The sequence below is a fragment of the Cervus elaphus genome, chromosome 5 (assembly GCF_910594005.1).
Source record: "Cervus elaphus chromosome 5, mCerEla1.1, whole genome shotgun sequence".
Taxonomy (NCBI): domain Eukaryota; kingdom Metazoa; phylum Chordata; class Mammalia; order Artiodactyla; family Cervidae; genus Cervus; species Cervus elaphus.
In genome coordinates, this window is record NC_057819.1 from 65,422,497 (window position 1) to 65,446,684 (window position 24,188).

Consider the following 24,188-nt stretch of genomic DNA (forward strand, 5'->3'; position numbering starts at 1 on the left):
TGCATGGGCTTCAGGAGTCTCAGCACCCGGGCCCAGCAGTTGTGGTGAGCAGGCTTAGTCGCCCCAAGGTGTGTGGAATCTTCCCAGATCAGGGATCAAACTCGTGTCCCCAGGCGGATTCTTATACACTGTACAGCCAGGGAAATTAAAAAAAAAAAAAGGATTTATTTTAGGGATACAAACTGGAGGAAAGCTTAACTAATCCATGAAAGCAGAAGCTTATCCCCTCCTTCAGTCTGTTTACAGGCCTGTGAGCTCCCCACTGAGCCCGTTGTATCTTGCTTGATTGTTAAATGAGCATTTGTAAAACCCCAAGACAGAGCCCAACCTCAGTTCACCGATTATAATTAAGTACCCTGAAAAGGGTTTTGTTTGATATTCTGCCCTCCATTTTTAAAAGAGCATGCATTTAGGGAAAATGGTCAAATAAAATATGCCCATATGATCTTAGTTGAATGTTGAGTTGTAAGCCAACTTTTTCACTCTTTCATCAAGAGGCTCTTTAGTTCCTCTTCGCTTTCTGCCATGAGGGTGGTGTCATCTGCATATCTAAGGTTATTGATATTTTTCTCAGCAATCTCGATTCCAGCTTGTGCTTCATTCAGCTCACATTTTGCGTGATGTACTCTGAATACGTTAAATAAGCAGGGTGACAGTACACAGCCTTGACGTACTTCTGTCCCAATTTGGAACTAGTCTATTGTTCCATGCCTAGTTCTAACTGTTATATCTTGATGTGAATACAGATTTTCTCAGGAGGCAGGTAAGGTGGTCTGGTCCCATCACTTCATGGCAAATAGATGGGGAAACAGTGATAGACTTTATTTTCTTGGACTCCAAAATCACTGCAGATGGTGACTGCAGCCATGAAATTAAAAGACGTTTGCTCCTTGGAAGAAAAGCTAGACCAACCTAGACAGCATATTAAAAAGCAGAGACGTTACTTTGCCGACGAAGATCTGTCTAGTCAAAGCTATACTTTTTCCGGTAGTCCTGTATGGATGTGAGAGTAGGACCATAAAGGAAGCTGAGCACCAATTGATGCTTTTGAACTGTGGTGTTGGAGAAGACTCATGAAAATCCCTTGGACTGCAAGGAGATCCAACCAGTCCATCCTGAAGGAAATCAGTCCTGAATATTTATTGGAAGGACTGATTCTGAAGCTGAAACTCCAGTACTTTGGCCACCTGATGCAAAGAACTGATTCATTGGAAAAGACCCTGATGCTGGGAAAGATTGAAGGCAGGAGGATAAGGGGATGACAGAGGATGAGATGGTTGGATGGCATCACCGACTCGAGGGACATGAGTTTGATCAAGCTCCAGGAGTTGGTGATGGATGGGAAACCTGGCGTGCTGCAGTCCATGGAGTGGCAAACAGTCGGACACAACTGAACGACTGAACTGATGATCTTAATTCTATGAATGGGGAGAAAATAGTATGAATATTTATAATGTCATATAGATTATAATTGGTTCTGCCCTCTTAATATAAAGCCTGAGTTTAAGATCTCAGTTTGTTTTTTGAAATATCAAAAAAATCTGTTCATCCTGTGGAATAAACTAGGGTGCCCATGAAAAATTGTTAGGTTATCTAATTTTTTTTGTAGTATTGAGCTCATTCTGGCCCTTTTTGTGTGTGTCCATTCATATCTGACTTTTGCATTTTTCCTGCTCAGTCAAACTGGATTAAATGGCTCACTTTCTAATGCTGAAGCCAAGAGTGTTTATGTGATTGGTCTTCTATCTAAATTGGTGCCGGCCGGGAGTTCTCTAGCAGTGGCTGAGTTCAGGGGACAGGAGGGTGTACATTGCAGCTGCTGTGCTGCACATGCGTGTCTGCTCTGGGGGAAGAGAGTCGGCCGACACAGGGAGTTCAGTTGCCTTTTCCTTTGGTCCTTCTCTTTTATTTGTTTTGACCTCTATTGAGTGAGCATTCCTAGTGGACACGATGTCACTGTGACAGTGGGTTTCAGTGAGATTCCCAGGTCACTCCACTTCTGTTGCAGTCTTATCCATGTTTGGCACCTGGATCATGCCCCGGTCCGGCTTTCCTGCCTCCAGTGCCCCTGCCACATGGGCTGGTGATGTCCCCGTAGACAGAGCCCTTCTCCCCGGTCACTGCCCTGCTGGGTCCCCATTGTTTGCAGGACCCAGCACAAGCATCCTGACTTGGCACCCTAGGCCCTTCATCCCCCAGGTCCAGCGTCTTCTCCATCCTCAGAGATACCACCTTGCTCTTCTCAGCTTTGGCCTCACAGACTGCTCACGCCTGCAGCCCTTGTCATCCCTTTCTCCAGCCAGTCTCCCCTTTCTCCAGTCAGTCTCCCCATTCACAAGCTTTTTTTCCCATTCTGACTCCAGCTCTCCTGCTGTTTCCATCCTTTGAGGCCCAGTTCCACTATCCCTTCCTTGTCAGATCCCCGGGCTAACGTCTGCGCTGGTCCCTCGGCATGTGGTTCAAGCCTGCTTCAACACTGAGTGTTCTGGGCTGCCTCCTTCCCCTGCTCTACCACGAGGCTCTCTGGGCCCGGGCCTGTCTCTCCTTCGTTTTTATAATCTCAGCATCAGCTCAGTGGTTAGTACATTAAGGGCAGCCCCCGGAGTTTTTATTAGGTAGATGGGTCAGTGGGCATCCGAGTTAAGAGCCCCAAATAGCACATCACCTTGACATAATAATTAAGATTTGTGTACGTTCACCTTTTTGCCACATGAACCAGATGACCTTCTACAGATTTACTACCAGGGCAGGTGGTATTAAAATTCTTTTTTTAGAAATTGTAGAATGGTCTTGGAGTTTAGGTTACTTGGTGGAGGTTGAGGACACAGCTAGGATTGGCAGTCCCGGCTCAGTTTGCTTTAAATGTTTCCCTGGGTAATGATTTTCATATCGTTGACTTCGTAATTCATGTTCCAGGAAAGATAAATGCAGATAAAAAATTTTTGCAGCATTTGTATAATGGGAAAAACAGTAGAAACAGCTTAAAGGCTCAACAGTGGGAAAAGGGGTTGATAAATTTAACTGTGTCAACATAGTACAATATTAAGTCATTGCTCCAAATGACAGTTACGATGCTATGTAGAAAAGTCTGCAAGCAGATGGCAGAATATAAGCTAGACTGCATTCTGTGATTATAACTATAAAGTGTATACTGGGATGTAACATGTAAATAGAGTTGTGTTAGGCTCCCGAAAAAGCAGGAGTTCTATTTTCATTCGTTTGTTTTTCGGCTCTGCCATGTGGCAGGTGGGATCTTGGTTCCTGGACCAAGGATTATACCTGTGCCTCCTGCAGTACACGCACAGAGTCTTAACCACTGGACCACCAGGAAAGTCCAAAGAAGTTTTTTTTTTTTTAAACATTTTTCTTTAGTGTTGTTTTGGATCCAAGCTATTGAGATTTGAGAAGCATTTTTGTGATTTATTTGGGTAAAAAAGAATTTAAAATTAGCATTCTCTTAGAATCTGGCTTATAAGGTCACTATAACAATGACCTTGTCTCAGAGAGTTAAATTAATTATTATTGGAATCACTGTAAAATAATATTTATTGTTAAAGATGGAATTATAAGGCAATATGGGAAACAGAGAGGCTTTAAAGGTAGAGGAAAACCGATGACACACAGTTGCCACCAAGTAAAAGTGCTTTTTCTTTATATGTGGGTCCTGAGGTGGTATCATAGTATGGAATTCTCTCACAGGGAGATCGTGACGATAAGAAATTACAGCGTGATTTTAAGAAAGCACAGGAAACCAGAGAAGTGAAAAGTTAGAAATAGGCACCCGGTCTCCAGTGTGCCTCAGCACAGGGGAGCAAGGAGCGCGTCTGTCGCCTCCCTTCTGAGCCTCCCTGTGCCTGTGTGATGGGAGCGCCCTCCCCGTCACGGTGTCCTCTTACTGCACTGTGTAAAGCGGAGATTATTTCTGGATGCTCTGGGTGGTATCTAATAGACCTCAGCCCTGGCGTTCCTGCCTACTTAAGCCTGCCGCATGCTGCCGCCGGGCCCTGTGCCTGGACCGCTCCCCCCTCCCCCCCCCCCCCCCCCCCCCCCCGGCGGGACAGGTGTGGGCTGGGCCGCGGGGCCAGGCTGGGGGTTGGGGGGCGCCCCAAGTCCTGCGCCTCGCCGCCACCGAGGTGCTGATCCCGTCAAGTGAGTGTGGCCGGGCGCAAGGGAAGCTGTCAGCTGTGCTGGGGGGAGGGAGGACCGGCTCCAGCCACAGTTTGGCAGAGAAGTGGAAAGGGGCGGGTTTCTCTCTCACCAGTTGCGAAGGTCTGAACCAGGATCTGGAGCTGGGAAATAAAAACAGGGAAAGGTTGAAGGCCTCAGTAGCTGCTGTGTTTTCCTGAGATCTTACATAATTAGTTAAATGAGATACACAGCTTTTCTGGGTGTGATAGTTAAGAATTCCTAACAGTCTGGGTAGAATCATGTTTTTAATGACACTAATTTGCCTGATAAAAGTTATCTTTTTTGTTTTTTTTAATAACATTAGGCTGTCCACCTCTGGAGAGTTATTACTGTATGTTAGGAAAATATATGCCGTTGCCTACCTACCTGAGAATACAGCTTTTAAAGCAAAGAAATTGCTTTATTAGAAAAAAATTTTTTTTTTCATTGAAGCCTCCAGTGAATATGATTCAGTGGATGGGAGTTTGGGAAGAGATAGAGCGTTGGCGAGTAGCAGCCAGGAGGGATCCCCGTGGAGCCCAGGAAGATTCCCAGAGGTGCGGGTGTGGTATCAGCCCGTTCTCCGCCCAGCCCCACCCAGCAGCCCCATGCAGCTCTGAAGTCTCTTCTCTTGGCAGCGCACAACACCGTTCTAGAACAGTTACCTGGTCCCTCTATTAACTCAGCATTTGCTTAGTCCCTTCCTTGCCTGCTGGGAGAGTTGACTAACTCCTTACTGAAAAACCTGAGAGACCCCTATCATAGCAAGAACAATATGCAGGAAGTTTTTTTGTTTGTGTGTGTTTTCCTTCATTAAGATTATAAGCACCTTAGGAGAAGCAGTCATGTTCTAATCAGTATTTTTTTTCTTATCACCTGGCACAGAGCCTCATCACGTAACTTGTAGTAAATAAATGCTTGAGGATTGAATTGTTGTTCAGTTGTGAACTGCAGTGTGCCAGGCCTCCCTAAGGACTGAATAAATCACCTTAAAAGGCCAGAAAGTATGATTTCAGCTATTGACAAAGCTATGAGAGGAGTCCTTTTTTCTCGGTTAGTTGACTTCCTTCGGCTGTGCTGGGTCTTCGCTGCCGCGCGGGCTGCTCTCCAATCGTGGCCAGTGGGCTGCTCGTGGGGCCGCTTCTCTTGTTGCAGAGCGAGCCCTCTAGGGCACTGGCTCAGCAGTTGCCGTGGGCAGACTTAGTTGCCCTGAGGCGTGTAGGATCTTCCTGGACCAGGGATTGAGCCTGTGTCCCTGCATTGGCAGGCAGACTCTTGAGAAATGAGTTACCAGGGAGGTAATGAATCTTTTTTGTTGTCCTGACAACATTAACTATGTTCAAATATTCTAGAAGCATTTGTTAGAAGGTTTGAACATGTCCAATAAATAGTACTTTTTCCCTTGAGTTCTGACTGGTGGATAAGAATCAGAAGCTGGAACACTAAAATGCCTTCTTTATTTTACTGATAAGCCACATTCTCCTGAGTCAGCTGACATAAGAGAGCCAGAGTTGCTAACTCCCTGTCCCCAAGGGTAGACCTTGGTGTGGCCCACTGGAAGGGACTTTTTTAAAAGTTGAGGAAAGGTTGATGTGTAGTATTATGTAAGTTACACGTGTACACGGAATACAGTGATTCACCATTTTAAAGGTTATACTTCATTTATAGTTAGAAAATAGTGCTATGTTCACCATGCTGTACAGTGTATCCTTGTGGCCTAGTTTATATGACAGAATGGTTCCTGTCTCTCAACCTCCTACCTCTGTCTTACCCCACCTTCCTTCCCTCTCCCCACTCGTAACCCCTGGTTTGTTCTTTATGTCTGTGAGTCTGCTGCTTTTTTGTCTGATTCACTGCTTTGTTGTAGTTTTTAGATTCTACATGTAAGTGATACCATACTGTATTTCTCTGACTTACTTCACTTAGCACAATAATCTCCATCCATGTTGTTGCAAGTGGCAAAATTTCATTCTTTTTCATGGCTGAGTAGTATTCCATCATATATGTATACTCTATCCATTTATCTGTCGTTGCTTCCATATCTTGACAGTCGTAAATAATGCTGCTAGGAACATTGGGTGCATGTATCTTTTTAAATTAGTGTTTTTGTATTTTTAAATATATACCCAGGTGTGGAATTGCTGTATCATATGGTAATTCTGTTTTTGGTTCCTTGGGAAACCTCCAGACTGTTTTCTACGTTGTATGTGACAGTCACTCAGTTGTGTCTGACTCTTTGCAACCCCATGGACTGTAGCCTACGAGGCTTTTTTGTCCATGGAGATTCTCTAGGCTAGAATACTGGAGTGGTTTCCATGCCCTCCTTCAGGGGATCTTCCCAACCCAGGGATTGAACCCAGGTCTCCTGCATTGCAGGTGGGTTTTTTTTTTTTTTTTAACCATCTGAACCAGCACGGAAGCCCTGGTTTTCCAGAGAGGCTGCACCAATTTACACTCCCACCTAGAGTGTACAAGGGTTCCCTCTTCTCTGCATCCTCACCAGCACTTGTTATCTGTGGTCTTTTTGAGGATAGCCATTCTGACAGGTGTGAGGTGATACCTCACTGTGGTTTTGATGTGCATCCCCATGATGATTAGCAGTGATCTGTTCACGTGCCTTTTGGCCGTCTGCATTTCCTCTTGTGGAAGGGATGTTTGAATCCAGGACAAGCACCCTTCCCCAGGGTGTAGAGAAGAGGAGGAAAGAAACCAGCTCTTCCGAGAGTCCCCACCCTGTCAGCCTGCCTGTCGTCTGGCCCACCAATAGGTGACTGCCTCTGCCTTGAGGGGCAGGCAGGCTGGGGCAGAGGGGCACGAGTATTCCTGTTTAACTTCCTTATTCCATTGGCTCCTCGGTTTTGTACCTTTGACACTTTGGACTTACCTGTGGTTAAGCCTCCCCCTAACCCTGCCCCCGACACGGAGATGAGCTGACTGCTTGTGGCCATACACCTTCCTTTCTGAGCCTGTTCCTTCTCCCGTCGATTTACCAACCCTCGTTTTTGTTCCTTGTGGACCACTGGGGTGCACACTTGAGTTTGCCCCAGGAAGCTCTCAAATGCATCATGATAATTCATCAGCAATCTGCTCCAAAGCCCCTCTGTATCCTGAACCTAAAGTTCATGTCCTCATGTTTCCCATCCCAGATTCTTTTTGAGTATCCAATATAGCTCACCAGAGCTTTGAAAGAGGATCAAATAACAGAATTAAGATATTCCAATTAAAAAAATAACTCCAGCCTTGTACAGATGCCCCATCCTAGAGCTGTATAATGTAAATAAAGTGAATTCTAAAACCCACTTGGATTAAAGTCTTGGTTCTGAGTACTCTTGGCCAGATTACCTAACCTTTTTATGTCTCAGTTTATAATACAGATAATAGTGCTACCTCTTAGGAGTGAATGCTATAGCTGTTAAATGAATTAATACATGGAAAAAAAGCTTAGAACCTAGTTTCTGGCACATACCTAAAATGCACTTATCACTTTAAAAAGTTTTTGTGTATCAACTCTCTCCTACTATAAAAACTCTCAGGGAGAAATTTAAAATTCAGAGATTCAGTCCTTGGCACAACATGAAAGTTGGAGGCTCTAGTCCCGTATCAGATTATGTTGGACTGTGAGTTAGCATGCAGAGAATTTGGAGTCCTCCCTGACTGCTTATTTTGTCTTTTGTCTTAGAGAGGTGCCCTGTGCCTGAGTGCAGTTGGGGAGCTCCAGCAGCCCCAGCCTGGCCCCCACCCCTTCCCGCTAGGGTATGTGGGTTCCCTGGGGCTTCAGGAGTCTCAGTAGGTCAACACCAAGTCTCTCTTGATCTAGAATTCTGACACGTAGGAGTATTACATTCTCAACCTTACAGCCACCAAATTTGGAGAACATGCCCCCCAGCCCTCAGGGCATGAATTCTGAGCAGAACTGTTCCCAGTATTTTGTCATTTGCCAAAGAGAGGGGTGGGGGGCCGAGAGAGAGCATCCTCTGGTTTCAGCTTCAGTTTGTGCCAGTTGTTCTGAGCCCAAGACCCGCCTTTTTTTTTAAAATAAAGTCTTTATTGAATATGTTACAATATTGCTTCTGTCTTTTTTCATGTTTTGGTTTTTTTGGCCATGAGGCAAAAAACTCTGACCAGGGATTGAGCCCATACCCCCTGCATTAAAAGGTGACGTCCTCACCACCGGAGCACCAGGGACGTCCCGAGACGTGTGCCCTTGAGCTCCACGGGCAGAGGTTGCCCGTCCAGAGGTGAACTGGAGGTGGAGCCACCTGCGCCTGCCGCCTCCTTTCTCGGGAAGTGACTCCGGGAGGCCTGGGCCTGCGCTCAGCGTTAGAGGCTTGCGGTGGCCTTGTGTCTGTCCTGTCCTGTCTGCAGGGAGCCCGTGTTGCAGGCATTGCTATGCAGAGTGGTGCCCCTGTGCTGCTTCGGGATGGAGTGGGGGGTGGGGGAACTTTGAGACCTGCACCTGATGTGGGATGTGGTGTCCCCGCCCCCCCCGCCCCCCCCCCCCCCCCCCCCCCGCCCCGGTCTCTCACAGAGAGTCCTGGAATCTGCTCTTTGGGGAGGTGTTTCCTTTTCATCCCGCTGGTTTCAGGTGAAGCTTGTTTGCAGCAAACTCCTGACGGGGAAGTGTGGGTGCCGTTCTGGGAGCTGGGGCCAGTCGGGGGTTAGCACCTGGGCCCAGTCCCGCGCCCCCTCCTCCTGCTGTGCGCCTGCCACTCTTTGCCTTCAGGCTGTGCTGGCTTATACCTGTCCCCGCTTCTGTCAGGGATGCTCGGATGAGTCTCTGTCTAACCAGCTGCTTTCCCCAACACGTGTAAGCTCCTGCTGTGTGCTGTCACTGGTGCAACCCCACAGCCCCCTTTAAACTTTTCCTTCTTTTTTGATCTAGAAGTAGCTTTTCGTCAAGATGTTCCTCTAGATATTTTCCTGTGAGTTCTCCCAAAGCAAGAGACATACAGTTGCTGGGTTCTGGGTGTGCTAAATTTGCTTCTCTTCCCCACACTGGGTGCTCGTATGTTGGAGACGCCCTCCCAGTAGACCAGTATAGAATACAGGGCTGGGGTCAGTCTGCCTGGTTCTCCCTGGTTCCGCTTGAATAGGTCTCCTCAATGCTGTGCCTTCTCTCAGACTGAGCCCTGATTCCATAAACTTTGGAAACGTGTTCCCTCAGGGCACAGGCATCTTCCTCCTGTCTCCCTGCCTCACTGCCTTCTCAGTTTGTGTAGTCCTTGGCAGAGCTGTCTCCATCTTTAGAGATGCAGATAGGTCCTCAGTTGTCTCACTGCAGGTTCTGTACCTGGCTTTAGAAGTGTGTTTCCCCATATCTCCTAGAACTGAATCCTGTTGCCTTTTGAAGGAACAATTCCAGTCCTCTAAGATCTTGCTTGTCTTCCTTTAGTAGGGGAGTTTTGTTTTTTTTTTTAAACTCAAGCAAGCACAAAGATACAGCTCCTTCACTTGAGTTCGACTCCAGGCTGTCTCTGGCTCTGTCCATTGAACCAGGCAGCATCATCTCCTTTTCTACCTTTGTCTGGTTATTCCCAAAGGTGTCAGCCTTCTCCAAAGGGCAGCCCTGTCTTCCTCCTGCTTCATCAGTCTGCCTTCCTTTTTTTGTTGTTTTGTTTTAGTTCCTCTTGTCCTGATAGGAAAATGAGAATGTTTCTCTAACCTCTCTGATTTCTGGAGTGAGCCTGATCGTTCTAAGAACAGCCCTTAGTGGTTGCCTTCTTCACACATGCAGTACTTTTGTTAGGTTGCTTCTCTGGCTCAACCCAATATGACAGCATGTCTCTTTAATAAGAATACCCTTACTGCTTCTCTTTGTATAAGAGCTGCTGCCCCTGGATGTATCTACCTCTTTGGATCTTGAAAATCTGGCAGTAGGCATTTAGACAGTTGTTAGCTGTGGGGCCAGTGAGTTAGACAGGAATTCTTGAGTCTGTGGACCAACCACATGAAAGTAAACAAACCCTTTCACAGTTCTGACTCCTGGCCGTGAAGATAATGCATAAAAAGGAACAGAATTTGGAGCAGCCTGTCTGTGCTGCCTGCCTGGTGTTGGACTCAGCACAGTTTCCTTCAGATATGCCTTGGAAGCAGATCGTATTCTGGAAGCTCTCTTTGTATTGAAGAGAGCCCTGACTCTGGATACCTTTTTGTTTTGTTTTTCTCCCCGCCCCCCCCCTTTTCCTGTGGTAAACTAGGTGTTCCCCCCAGTTTGTTTACCATTTTAACCGTTTTTAAGTGTACAGTTCGGTGGCATGAACTACACTCACACTGCTGTGTGGCTATCACCACCATCCGCCCCAGAACGTTTTTGTCTGCCCAAACTGAAGCCCTGCCCCCCATTAAGCAGCGATTCCTCCTTGGTCCCTTGTAAACATTATTCCACTTTCTGTCCCGAATTTGACTGTCGCGTGTCCCCGCACGCGTGGACTCATACGGCTTCTGTCCTTTCGGGGGCTTCCCTGGAGTCAGCGGTTGGACTCTGCCGTCCACTGCACGGGGGTGTGGGCTCGATCCCTGGTCCGGGAGCTGTGATCCTTAATGTCGTGTGGCGCAGCCAAAAAAAGGATTTTAAATTCTAATAAAGTACAATAAAGATTGTTTTAAAAGGTTGTCCTTTTGTGACTGACTGATTTCATTAGCACAGGTGTCGTCAAGGTTTAGCCGTAAGGTAGCAGGCGTCAGAATTCCCTCCTGTGTATACGCCGTGTGTATTCTTTCGCCTGTCTGTGGGTTTTGGGTCGTCTCCTTCTAGCTGCTGGGGGCACTGCCGCTGTGAATCCAGGTGTAGAAACACCTGTTGTAGCGCTCCCGTCTCTTCGGGCGTGAATCCAGGAGCGGGCCCGCCGGACCATGCTGCAGTTACGCGTTCGCTTTGCTGGGGAACCACCGTAGCGTCTCCCACGGAGACACCCTTTCTCTCGCAGCCCCCTCTGCGTGCCTGCTTGGGCCACAGCCGCGTGGTGTTGCTCCTCAGCTCGTGCGGGGCCAGGCCTTTGGGCTCCCTTGCCTTTGCTTACGGCCCGGCATCAGCCAGTTGTATCAGGTCGCTGCGTGCCGTTGGGTTGAGCCGCGTGACCTGCTGCGGTGGAAGCCCAGCGCAGCCCTGAGGCTGCCAGCCCGCCTGCGGGAGCTCTGCTGGCGGTAGAGGCCAGGAGCGGTGCGCAGGGAAGGCGGCTGCCGCCAGGAGCGGTGCGCAGGGAAGGCGGCTGCCGCTCGGTCCCCCGCCCCCCCCCACCCCCCGACCCCGGACGTCTTCGTGGTCCGCATTCGCTTGCTCTCCACACTGCGCTTTGTCTTCCATGATTCCTGGCACATCTCAGGGGTGGGGCAATGGGAGGTGGAGTGCAGCAAATGACTTTTCTCTCCTTTCTTGAGTTCTGAACCAATTATGAGGTAAGACAAGAAGAATTTGAAGCATTTAAGAAAAAAAAAAAGTCCTTTCTCTTGGAAACCAAAGGTTTGGGGGAGAGCAGTTTCTTTTCTAACAACTTAAAAAAAAAATCCTTGATTTGTCTTCACTGGGTCTTGGTTGCAGCTTACGGGCTTAGATGCGCTGAGGCTTGTGGGATCGCACACGCGTCTCCTGCGTTGCAAGGCGGGTTCTTAACCACCGGGCCACCAGGGAGGTCCCCCTTCTAACAGCTTGGACGTGGAGAAAATGCTTTCCAGAAGCATTGCAGTCACTTGTTGTGGAATTTCATTAATTGAAGGCATTAATTGTGAATAAACAAGCAAATGCTCCCTTTTGAGGGTCTGGTGTACTATGATTGGCACATGTGTCTCATTTAACACTGCTGACATGGCTGTGAGCCCATTCCTGCTGCTTTATGCAAGAGAAAGCTGAGTCCTGGAAAAGGCTCATAGAGAATATATGGGTTTCATGTCGGGTTTCATCTTGAATCTGTGTTGACTGCAAAGTCACTTGGCCACACTGCCTTTTCTAAAACGATGTGGGTAAGGAAAAATATGATACGTGTGCTGAACCCTTTTCCCTTAAAATAAATAAAAAACTCATTTCAGCCAGTTCTTAGGATTTTACAGATATTTTAGTGAGTGGGCCTGGCAAGGTAAGTAAATTTTGTTTCAATTTTGAAATTGAAACGTATTTGAAAACCAGGTTAGTGGTGGTGGTGAGGGCTGGTGAATATTAGGGTCAGTTAACCCTGCATCACCTATTGGTGAGTCAGCTAAGCCTGTCTGCTACATAGGAAACACTAATTTAGAATTTTGGTTAAAGAGCGTGAGTGCTGTGTAGAAGGGGCCAGGAAAGTACTCATTTTTTTTTTTTTGAAAGTACTCATTTTATACAAAATCATCTCATGTATGGAATGTGTTTTATATAGCAGCGTGTGAGTGGGCCCCTGGCTGGAATGGTCACATGACTTATATGGGCTCTGTGTTCCAAAGACACATGTGGGCAGAAGAGATTTACCTGTGTAAGACCTCTACAGTTTAGCATTCAGAATTGTGAAAGGGGGACTTCCCTGGTCGTCCAGTGGCTAAAGCTCCGGGCCCCCAATGCAGGGAACCCAGGTTTGATCCCCGATCAGGGAGCTAGATCCCACATGCCGCAACTAAGCGTTGATGCTGCAGATAAAGATCCTGCATGGTGCAACTGAGATGGGGTGCAACCACACAAATAAACATGTTTAAAAAAGAGTTAATACATGTGGGGAAAAACCATGAAAGGGAATCTATCTAAGTAATTGGCATTTATCCAAGTAATTCTTTTATATTTCATACATTATATTCTTTAAGTGAGAAGTTCTCATGTGTGAGCATTAATGGGAACATTATAATTTCAAGTCTCTTGTTCATTCTGTCTGAATTAATGCATTATAGACTCTCCTATACTTTTGTCAGGGTATGGTTTATTCTTGTTAATGAAAATCATCTCAAATGACTTAGAACTTTCAACCCATCGTTTTCTTTCCTGTTTGAGTGCACACAGCCCCCCAGGATCACCCTGTGCCCCTGGCCTGGTACACAAAGACCAGTTTTTTAAGCAAGTAGAGGGAGGTAATCTTTTTCTCTTTCATCTCATTCCCTAAGTTTAGACCACTTCTCCACAAAACCTTGGAAATACATGCCATACAAAAGGCATCTTAACAGAGCTATTTTCTTGACAGTTACATTCTCTCTTGGTGTGGTTTTCTAAGACATGTTTTCATGTTGAAGAATTTTTAGGCTTCCAAGTACCTGAGAAATAGACATGACCTGTTCAGATTTACATGGAAAAAGTACTGATGACTTAAAAAAAGAACTGCCTTTATTTTCCCCCTGTTTTTCCACTAGCTAACCTTTGGGGACCTTTGATAAGTCATTTAAGTCCTGCAGACTGCATCTTTTCCCACCTTCTAAAAGAGAATAATACCATACACTTATGTGAAACCTGGTGAGGAGTTATTGTTTCTTTTAACTGTGAAATTTATGAACTAATTTGTTAAAATAATGTGGGCGGTTTCAAAAAAAAAATAGGCTTTTGTTTTTCTTTTATAACCTGCCTAGGCACACTTCTGCGTAAGCGGTCAAAACAAATGTTCTCAGCTGGGGTTCTTTCAGAGAGAATTTATTATCCCAGTGTGCCAGTGGGTGCCCCAAGTGGCTCATGTTTTGGTTATAGTTTCCCTTTTTAAGTCAAGAGTGCAATACTTTTGTTCTTTCGGGAAAGAGACATGAACATTTAAATTTCTCTTTGAGAAAAGTCTGCATCTTCAAGGGCAGTTTGGAGGTGCTGGCACTCCCCCTTGTGGGGTTCTGAAATATGTTGTTCAGCAAGTAAAACGACATAGTTTGTTTTTGTTATGTTTCCAACTGATGGATGAATCTTATTTAACATAGTAAATTATAAATTCATTCATCCAGAAATTTACCAAGAATGACAAAATAGTGGGCTCTAAAATCACATCAAATCACTGTGCAGGTAGGATTTTTAATCATGCTCAAAGTAATAATTTTGAACTTTTAACTTTATTTCAACATGTGAAGAAATATTTTAGGCAAGAAAATTGCCTTGTCAGTTTAAGACCTATACTTAAAATGTTGTAGGTTAGTTAAACAAAACCCAACCTAGTCGTAAATGTGTTGACATGGGTTTCTCTTTAAACTTTTTTGGGGAAAGTTTCAGATCAGAAGCACGTGCCAAATACCAGGTTTCGATGCACTTTTATTTTAGAGCCATTGTTTGTTTTTAGTGTCTTGCCGCTAGCAGACTTGCACCTTTCGAGCGAGCATTTGTGACTGTGCACCCACTTCTCTTCTGACATCAGCTGTCTACTGAGTGCAGATTAAGTGGTAGACAGTGTGGTAAAAGCATCAGACAGGGTGCTTGCGGTCTGCTGGGGAAGGCAGACCTTGAACAGGTTGCTCTAGTGTCATGACCTATGACCTGAGTGTGAGTACTGGCATTTACCCCCGTGGTGGTGTCAAGGACCACCTCCCTAAGAGTAGTGTTTTTGCTGGGACATGAAAGATGGATCTGATTTAGTTAGGTGGAACAGAGGGTGGGCTGGGAATGAGAGTTCAAGGCAAAGAAACAGCACGTTCAGAGGTTGATGGCAGAGTGGAGCAGAAAGTAGATGAAGCTGAAGCATAAAGACGGAGGTGAGAAGAGGCAGGTGCCCGGGTTTTATAGGTGCAGTAAAGGACCTGGGGCTTTGGCTGAGCAGGAAGTTTGATGGGTTCTGAGCAGGTAGTGATGTGACCTGGTTTGTGTATTAGTAAACTCGTTCCTGATGCATTGTGGACGGTGCAGAGGAGAGGACAGACATAGACGCGCAGAGACAGGAAGGGAGTTACTGTGCCAGCCTGCCCGCCCCCTCCTCCTTCCTCCCACCAGGGCAGAGGGCCATCAGCTTTTTCTGTAAAGGCCCAGACAGGCCTTTTCATTTTGGTTTTGTAGGCTGTAGACTCTACTATGCCGTCCTAGCCTGAAGGCGGCCATAGGCAGTTTGCAAAAGAGAGAGCGTGGCCATGTTCCAGCAGGACTTTATCTGCAAAAACGGGCTGGCTCTGGCTTTTGGGCACAGTACACTGACCTGATCCTTAGGGTGTGTGTTAGGAATGGAGGGAAGTGAATGCGTCCGCTCACTGCACCTGGGTGCTGGGTTGTGGGGAGGCTGAGCGAGAAGGCACGGGGAGGTCGGTCTCCAGGTTTCTGGCTTAAACAGTGCTGTGAGGAGTGGGGTGCAGGCGCGGCCCGCAGCCTGGCTCACGTGTGGGCGTGCAGAGAAGCCTGCATCAATGAGATAAGCACGGGTGGCTGCGGCGTGTCTGGTGAGAGGGCAGGGGACAGAGACCAAACCTGCAGCGACTGTAGCGTCGGTGCCGGAGGCGGGAGAGCCAGCGGACGCGCCGAAGGGCACAGAGAGATGCCAGGACATGGCCAGGTGGGGAGCAGGCTCGGGCAGAAGAGGGGCTCCCTTTGGACTGGGACACGCGCGGTCACTTAGAGCTTGGTTAACAGTTTCAGGGAGTAGATGGGCTTGCTTTGTTTATGTGTTTGGTGTGGGACTTGGCTCACAGAAGGACAAATTTAAAAATCTAGCTCTTCCTTGAGATTTGAGGTTCAGTTTACAGATGATATTACTGTTTAAATCTTAACTGATATGAGCAGTTACTTTTTAAAAATTAATTTATTTTAATCGGAGGCTAATTACTTTGCAATATTGTGGTAGTTTTTGCCATATACCGACATGAATCACTCACAGGTGCTCATGTGTCACCCCATCCTGAACCCCCTTCCCACCTCCCTCTCCACCCCATCCCTCTGGGTTGTCCCAGAGCACCGGCTTTGGGTACCCTGCTTCATGCATAGAACTTGCACTGGGCATCTCTTTTACCTATGGTAATATACATGTTTCAGTGCTGTTCTGTCAAACCATCCCACCCTCGCCTTCTCCCATAGAGTCCAAAAGTCTGTTCTTTACATCTCTGTCTCTTTTGCTGTCTTGCATATAGGGTCATCATTACCTTCTTTCTAAATTCCATATATATGCGTTAATATACTGTGTTGGTGTTTCTCTTGAGCAGTTACTATTTTAAAAATTTTCTTTTATTTTTATTAGTTGGAGGGTAATTACTTTACAATATTGTAGTGGCTTTTGCCATACATTGACATGAATCAGCCATGGATTTACATGTGTTCCCCATCCCAATCCCCCCTCCCGCCTCCCTCCCCATCCCATCCCTCTGGGTCTTCCCAGTGCACCAGGCCTGAGCACTTGTCTCATGCATCCAACCTGGACTGGTGATCTGTTTAACCCTTGATAATATACTTGTTTCAATGCTATTCTCTCAGAACATCCCACCCTCGCCTTCTCCCACAGAGTCCAAAATTCTGTTCTGTACATCTGTGTCTCTTTTTCTGTCTTGCATATAGGTTTGTCGTTACCATCTTTCTAAATTCCACATATATGCATTAGTATACTGTATTGGTGTTTATCTTTCTGGCTCACTTCACTCTGTATAATGGGCTCCAGTTTCATCCATCTCATTAGAACTGATTCAAATGAATTCTTTTTAAAGGCTGAGTAATATTCCATTGTGTATATGTACCATAGCTTCCTTATCCATTCGCCTGATGATGGGCATCTAGGTTGCTTCCATGTCCTGGCTATTATAAACAGTGCTGCGATGAACATTGGGATACATGTGTCTCTTTCAATTCTGGTTTCCTTGGTGTGTATGCCCAGGAGTGGGATTGCTGGGCCATATGGCAGTTCTATTTCCAGGTTTTTAAGAAATCTCCACACTGTTTTCCATAGCGGCTGTACTAGTTTGCATTCCCACCAACAGTGTAAGAGGGTCCCTTTTCTCCACACCCTCTCCAGCGTTTATTGCTTGTAGACTTTTGGATAGCAGCCATCCTGACTGGCGTGTAATGGTACCTCATTGTGGTTTTGATTTGCATATCTCTGATAATGAGTGATGTTGAGCATCTTTTCATGTGTTTGTTAGCCATCTCTATATTGTCTTTGGAGAAATGTCTGTTTAGATCTTTGGCCCATTTTTTGATTGGGTCATGTATTTTTCTGGAATTGAGCTGCAGGAGTTGCTTGTATATTTTTGAGATTAATCCTTTGTCTGTTGCTTCGTTTGCTATTATTTTCTCCCATTCTGAGGGCTGTCTTTTCACCTTGCTATAGTTTCCTTTGTTGTGCAAAAGCTTTTAAGTTTCATTAGGTCCCATTTGTTTGTTTTTGCTTTTATTTCCAATATTCTGGGAGGTGGGTCATAGAGGATCCTGCTGTGATTTATGTCGGAGAGTGTTTTGCCTATGTTCTCCTCTAGGAGTTTTATAGTTTCTGGTCTTACATTTAGGTCTTTAATCCATTTTGAGTTTATTTTTGTGTATGGTGTTAAAAAGTGTTCTAGTTTCATTCTTTTACAAGTGGTTGACCAGTTTTCCCAGCACTACTTGTTAAAGAGGTTGTCTTTTTTCCATTGTATATTCTTGCCTCCTTTGTCAAAGATAAGGTGTCCATAGGTACATGGATTTATCTCGGCTTTCTATTTTGTTCCACTGATCTATATTTCTGTCTTTGTGCCAGTACCATACTGTCTTGATGACTGTGACTTTGTAATAGAGCCTGAAGTCAGGCAGGTTGATTCCTCCAGTTCCATTCTTCTTTCTCAAGATTGCTTTGGCTATTCGGGATTTTTTGTATTTCCATACAAATTGTGAAATTATTTGTTCTAGTTCTGTGAAAAATACCATTGGTAGCTTGAGCAGTTACTTTTAAAAAAAGCCTTGGCTAAATGTTTGGTCCTATTTACAAGATTGGTTAAGTGAAAGTGAAAGCCACTCAGTCGTGTACGAACGACTCTTTGCGACCCCATGGAAAACTATACAGTCCGTGGAATTCTCCAGGCCAGAATACTGGAGTGGGTAGGCTTTCCCTTCTCCAGGGGATCTTCCCAACCCAGGGATCAAACCCAGGTCTCCTGCATTGCAGGTGGATTCTTTACCAGCTGAGCCACAAGGGAAGCCCAGCTTGGTTCAACCCCTTAATTATTTTTACCATACTTTAAAGTATAATATGCAGTGGTCCCTCAGCATCTGCACTGGGCGGGATCCAGGAGCCCCCACAGGGACCACAATCTCAAGAATGCTCATGTTCCTTCCAGTCTGCTTCCTCGGAACTGAGGATCAGCTATATTTTATTCTCGTTTTGTACATTAATTGCTGAATGACAGTTGACGTAGTTAAAGATGTATTTTTATATAATATACTTAGATAGTTCTTATAAATCTAACAAATTAAACATAATTGTGGTGATTCTATTTAAAACGAAATCCTCCTGGAGTAAATTGACATGTACCCCCAGGTGAGTCAGCCAAGGATGTGGGGAATGCCTTCATGCCTTGCTGAGATTCTCTGGTGTTCTGACCGAGACTGCCAAGCCACGTGCCTTCTTTATAATCACTGTGCCAGACATGTCAGACTCAACAAAAGCGGGAATCCTTTAGATTCACGTGCTGCGCTGCCTGACATTGCTGTGTATTCGCTGTTGCTGCCCCCACCCTCCTACCCAAATGGCCATATGCCTGGATTGACTTTGCATTTCCTCGATATCATCCCATGTGTTAAGATCTTTGAACTTCATGAAATTCTGCGATCTTTTCATATACTTTTGTTTCTTCCATCCACCTCTCTTCTACCTATTAAAAATGATAGCCAGTTGAATGGTGGACCTTCTCCTATGGTTTTGTCACAGCATCTAAGCTCCTTCTACTGATGAGAGCCAGGCATCAGAACCATTCATTGGCTCTGCAGATGGTGACTGCAGCCATGAAATTAAAAGACGCTTGCCCCTTGGAAGAAAAGCTATGACTAACCTAGACAGCATATTAAAAAGCAGAGACATTACTTTGCCAACAAAGGTCCATCTAGTCAAAGCTATGGTTTTCCCAGTAGTATGGATGTGAGAGTTGGACTATAAAGAAAGCTGAGCACCAAAGAATTGATGCTTTTGAACTGTGGTGTTGGAGAAGACTCTTGAGAGTCTCTTAGACTACAAGGAGATCCAGCCAGTCAATCCTAAAGGAAATCAGTCCTGCATGTACATTGGAAGGACTGATGCTGAAGCTCCAATACTTTGGCCACCTAATGTGAAGAACTGACTCATTTGAAAAGACCCTGATGCTGGGAAAGATTGAAGGTGGGAGGAGAAGGGGACGACAGAGGATGAGATGGTTGGATGGCATCACCGACTCAATGGACTTGAGTTTGAGCAAGCTCTGGGAGCTGGTGATGGACAGGGAAGCCTGGCTTGCTGCAGTCCATGGGGTTACAAAGAGTTGGACACGACTGAGTGACTGAACTGAACTGAACTGAGTGAACCTACTTTCAAATAAGAGCAGGCTCCTGTGTTGGAGCAGAATGTTCAGAAAATATAAGAAATGCCAAGCGACAGCGTTCCTTTGTATATTTAGAACATATTTATCTGCTTATTGCCATAACAGGAATTTTCATGTTCATGGGAGAGCTTGTGATTTCCATTAGATATAAGCTCAGTGACAGAAGAGATTTTTCTGTCCTATTCACTATTGCATTCCCAGCAAATAGAATTTTGCCTAACATTTAGCAGAGGCTCAAATACATGTTGAATGAATAAAATGAAGAAATCTAATTTCTGATTAAGTGATAGATTGTTTACTATTGATAGTAGATTGAGACTTTTGCTTCCTTGTAATTTCTTTCCCTCCTTTTTCTTCTTTTAGGCGGAAATCACTAATTCTAGCCTCTTGCAGGTGCAACTGGAATGCAGTTTACATAATAAAGTGTGTCAGCAACTAAAGGTAAAATTAAAAATTTAGTGTTTTTCTTTCTGCCTTCCTTCCTGCCTCTTTGTTTAGAAATAAAAAATAAAACAGCATGTTTCTTTGCATAAATGCATATGCTTTTCCCCTAAGTGCTTCTCCCCCTTAAAATTTGAAATAAAAAAATTCAATTGATTTTCCGAATTTTTCCTTTTTTTCCATCCCTCCAATCTCAGAGTTGTTATGTGGAATCGGATGATGTTTTACGGCTGCAGATGAGCATAATTGTAACAATGGAAAACACCTCAAAAGAATTTGAAGAAAACACACAAGATTTGTTAGATCATCTCTCTATTATTTATGTAGCTACAGATAAATCTGAGAGCTCAGGTATGGCAGAATCTTTAAACTTTTCTGTTAAAATATATTTTGATTCACCTGCATCATCTTTCTGTATCATTTACTTATAGATCACAGATTGCATTGTTGCAATCCAAGACAAAGAGATTTTGCTTTCATTATTAATACACTGCAGTAGTGACTAGTTTTCAGTGTACGTCTGCTAGTAAGGGTGTATTATTTTACAGTAAATTAAGTGGCAACAGCAAACCATTCTGTGTTTTCCTGAGAAATAATTTTCTTGACATTTTGAAGATGGTGAACAAATTAAATGGGCACTACAGTCTTAATATAAATATTCACGCAGGATTTTAAGTCTTGTGTCTTGGTTCTGTTTTATGATTTGCAGAAGCTCAGTTGACCAAGTCATGCTGTTTGTATTTTTCATAGTTGATGGTGTGTTCCTGGTATGGCTTGATTCTGGATGCCTGACAAGTTAGAGTACTGTGAATTTCAGTGTCCTGTCTATAAATTTCACCTTTGAAATTGTGCATCCTACTTAGCAAGAATAACCTTGTTTATCAGTTTAAGTTTTTAAGAGATTTTGTAGAGGACATATGGTCCATGAATTTTATCATGTCGGCCTTGGTTGTCAATACTGTTCTGGTACCAAAATACAGTCTTACATTGGCTGTCTTAACTGTTGATCAGACACGGTTTGCTTTCCCATCCTCGGAATTGATTATAGTAGTCGCAGGCCAGCAGGAGAGCTTTCCTGTGCTGGGGTTCCTAGTTTCTGTTGGTTCCCAGAATGGCCAGGGGGACATCAGTGTAGAGAAGACTCCTAGAGCATGGGGAGCATTTCTGTTGGTGAGGATTCAAGGGAAGCCTGCATCCTGAGATCCAGGGTTTTATTCTTCCCAAGTGTGGTTGTCAAGTAAGGAAATGAGGGGCTCTCTGGTCAGTAGGAGACCTCAGCTTTATTTGAAGCTGTCCAGCTGGGTAGTTTCATCTAAACGGAGTTAGGAGTGTGACCCTACACTCAGACTTTTTCTGCTAGTAGCTCATCATTAGAGAGCCTGTGTTGACAGGTCAGTCTTTTTGCCAGAGTCCTTTTTCTTGTGACTTCAAAGAATACCCAACAGAAAACAGCTCCTCATTTCAATTTTAGTGTTGGAAGATGAGTTGCATTTTTTAATAGAAGTGTGTTGCGTGATATTTTAACTTCAGTGTTAAAATGTGAGAATGAGATGGCCCTTTGTTTTAGTCTCATTACTTTGATTCTTTTGAACAGATGATTCGGCAGTGAATATGTATATATTACATTCGGGAAACAGCCTTATATGGATACAGGTAATTTTAAATACTTGTGTAAAGCATAGTTTAAACTTACAAGAGTATATTTGATGACAGAACTTGAGGATTTGTGAGAGAACACTTGTCTCTGTTACCTTTTGCTTCCATTGAAACCTGTTTTCCCTTGCTTGAGCCCATATTTAGATGAAGGTTGTGTGCACCCCTTCGTGCTATTACAGAATAGCACATGTCATTACCCCTTCTGCTGAACAGTTGCTATCTATGCCAGTCTGAGCTACTCAGCCATTTTAACAGGGTTGATTCTACCTGGATCAGCCTCCACCCCGCTAAGAGCAGTATTGTGGATTATTTTTGTTACAGGATGTACATCATTTCTCCCAGAGAGATGTCCTGTCTCTGCAGTTTGAACCAGTGCTCCTACCTACTTCCACAACGAACTTTACAAAAATTGCTTCTTTTACTTGCAGAGGTACAGATTTTAAAAATGTTGGCGACTGTCTTTTTGTTTTCGTTATTTAGTTCTTGTGACTCTAGTTCTTTCTGTGATGACTCCGCTACAGCCTAGGCAAGGCTTTAGGAAGTGAATGGGCTTCATTTCAATTCCACAGCCTTAATAGTTCTAAGAGGTAACCTGATGGAAGAGCTGGTGGTGTGCTGCTTTTATGATGCCACGTGAGTAGGATATTGAGTTTATAGATCATAACTCAGTTGGTTTGAAAGGCCAGGTTGTACATGTGTGATGGACGGACTGCTTTTACAGGTAGGGTTGTGCATCCCCAGTTTGGTCTCTTTGTATAGAATGCCATGCAGGATATCTATTGAATGTTAACCTAGTCCTATCCTCAGTCTTGTTTATAGTTCAGAAGGTTTCTACCAAGGAATGAAATGCATGTTAAATATCTGAAAACAAGACCCAACTCACTTATATTGAAAGAAATGTTAATTTAAAGCAGTAAGTAAGATATAACTTAGGACTTAGGTCTATGAAGATTAAAAAGATTGTTAGTATTCTGTGTTAGTAATGACTAGAAAGAAAACAACACTGATTTTTTGATATGAGTATAAATTGATACAGGCTATTTGGGAGGGAAAATTGGCAATTTCTCTGAAAACTTAAGATGTGCATGTATGCTCTCTGATCCTGAATTCTACTTCTCTTGGAGTTTATCCTGGGAGTGTATCTTATGAGAGATACACTTGTATATATTCAGAATTGTAATAACAGAAATATGCATTGTTTGTGGCAACAGAACAGGAGATTGGTTAAATTGTAATTCATCTGCGTGGGGATGGGGGACTAGACCTTTTTAGGTATTAAGACTCATACACAGGCGTGCAGTGTCAGCAGGGTGGTTCTCAGGGTCCCTGTGCATTTGCATGTGTTAGAGCACTGGAAGGATGCTTGGGAGTCTGCTGCCACTTGTTCCCTTGTCTAGGGAAAGGTAGACTTGTATTTTCACATCTTTTTGTTAGTGTTTGAATTTTAGGAGGGGAACATATATTAACATACAGCTATAAAAAAAGTCAGGTATTAGTATCAGAGTTAAGAATTCAGTACCAGTGTGATGGTGTCCTGACCTGGCTCAAGGAACACATATGGGTGCTTGATGAATCAGCAGTGTTTTGGCAGCGAGGTTCCACTTTGGTTCTGAGGCTCCTCCGTGATCTTGTTTGACCTGTTCATTTCTGGCTCACACCTCCACACTCATCTCTTCACACACCCTAGTGGGCTCGACTGTTCACTTTTGTCGTCTCTGCAGACCTAAGGACTTGCCTGTTAGCTCAGATCAGTCACTCAGTCGTGTCCGACTCTTTATGACCCCATGAATCGCAGCACGCCAGGCCTCCCTGTCCATCACCAACTCCCGGAGTTTACTCAAACTCTTGTCCGTTGAGTCGGTGATGCCATCCAACCGTCTCATCCTCTGTCGTCCCCTTCTCCTCCTGCCTTCAATCTTGCCTCTTAAGATCTTTACAAAAGGAGAGCCACAAAGCATTGATTCTCTCTTTTCCTCCAAAAGAAGAAATGAGAAGTTGGTTTAGCAATGAGAGGTAGTACCGTGTTCTGGGTAACTGACAATCAATCAGTAAGGAGAAAAGATAGTGTTCAAGAAAGGATTTTACCATTTATATCTCATGCACAGTTTTAATGGAGACAAAAGTGTGGCGTAATTAAAATGTTATAAATAAAACAGTTATTTTCATTTGGGCAAATGAAAGAAAAGATACTGATTCTTCACCTTTATTTCCTTCTGCCTCCCAACAGCTCCTTCCTGTGACAGTGGGGTGAGAGAAGACAGACAGAAAAAAAACACTCCAACACTAAAAGCTTGCCTCTCCTCCCCTGTGGTTCAAGGGTGGGTTTCATTCCTCTTTCCCTGGAATTGTTTGGTTCCCTGCCCCGACCCAGCCCAGGGGTGATTTAACAACATAAGTGATACTTGCGTGATTCTCTCCCTGGACTTGCCTTCCCCGAGTTAGCAATGCTAGCAGGCTGTGAAAGGGTGGTTTGCAGGGCGGGAAAGGGGAAGCTGAATGATGGAGGTGGTGGATTGGATCTGGGCAGGCAGCCGTGTGTGGAAGGAGGAAAGCATATTCCC

General features: G+C 44.7%; 1 protein-coding gene and 1 long non-coding RNA gene across 4 annotated transcripts in view; one reads left to right on the plus strand and one right to left on the minus strand.

Moving 5' to 3' along the window:
• The window catches only part of TMEM131L (transmembrane 131 like), a 170,946-nt gene that overhangs the window by 96,738 nt on the left and 50,020 nt on the right, over positions 1–24,188 (plus strand). For all 3 annotated transcript variants that reach the window (XM_043902648.1, XM_043902649.1, XM_043902650.1), the window contains 5 exons: positions 19,894–19,971; positions 20,169–20,322; positions 21,566–21,624; positions 21,949–22,057; positions 23,855–23,945. In XM_043902648.1, the coding sequence (XP_043758583.1) occupies positions 19,894–19,971; positions 20,169–20,322; positions 21,566–21,624; positions 21,949–22,057; positions 23,855–23,945 (491 nt within the window). The remainder of the gene's footprint in view (positions 1–19,893; positions 19,972–20,168; positions 20,323–21,565; positions 21,625–21,948; positions 22,058–23,854; positions 23,946–24,188) is intronic.
• LOC122694213 lies at positions 13–8,359 on the minus strand. Its single transcript, XR_006341138.1, has 3 exons — positions 8,336–8,359; positions 4,259–4,289; positions 13–128 (listed from the first exon to the last, which is right to left on the minus strand). It is a non-coding gene; the product is annotated as an uncharacterized LOC122694213 (long non-coding RNA).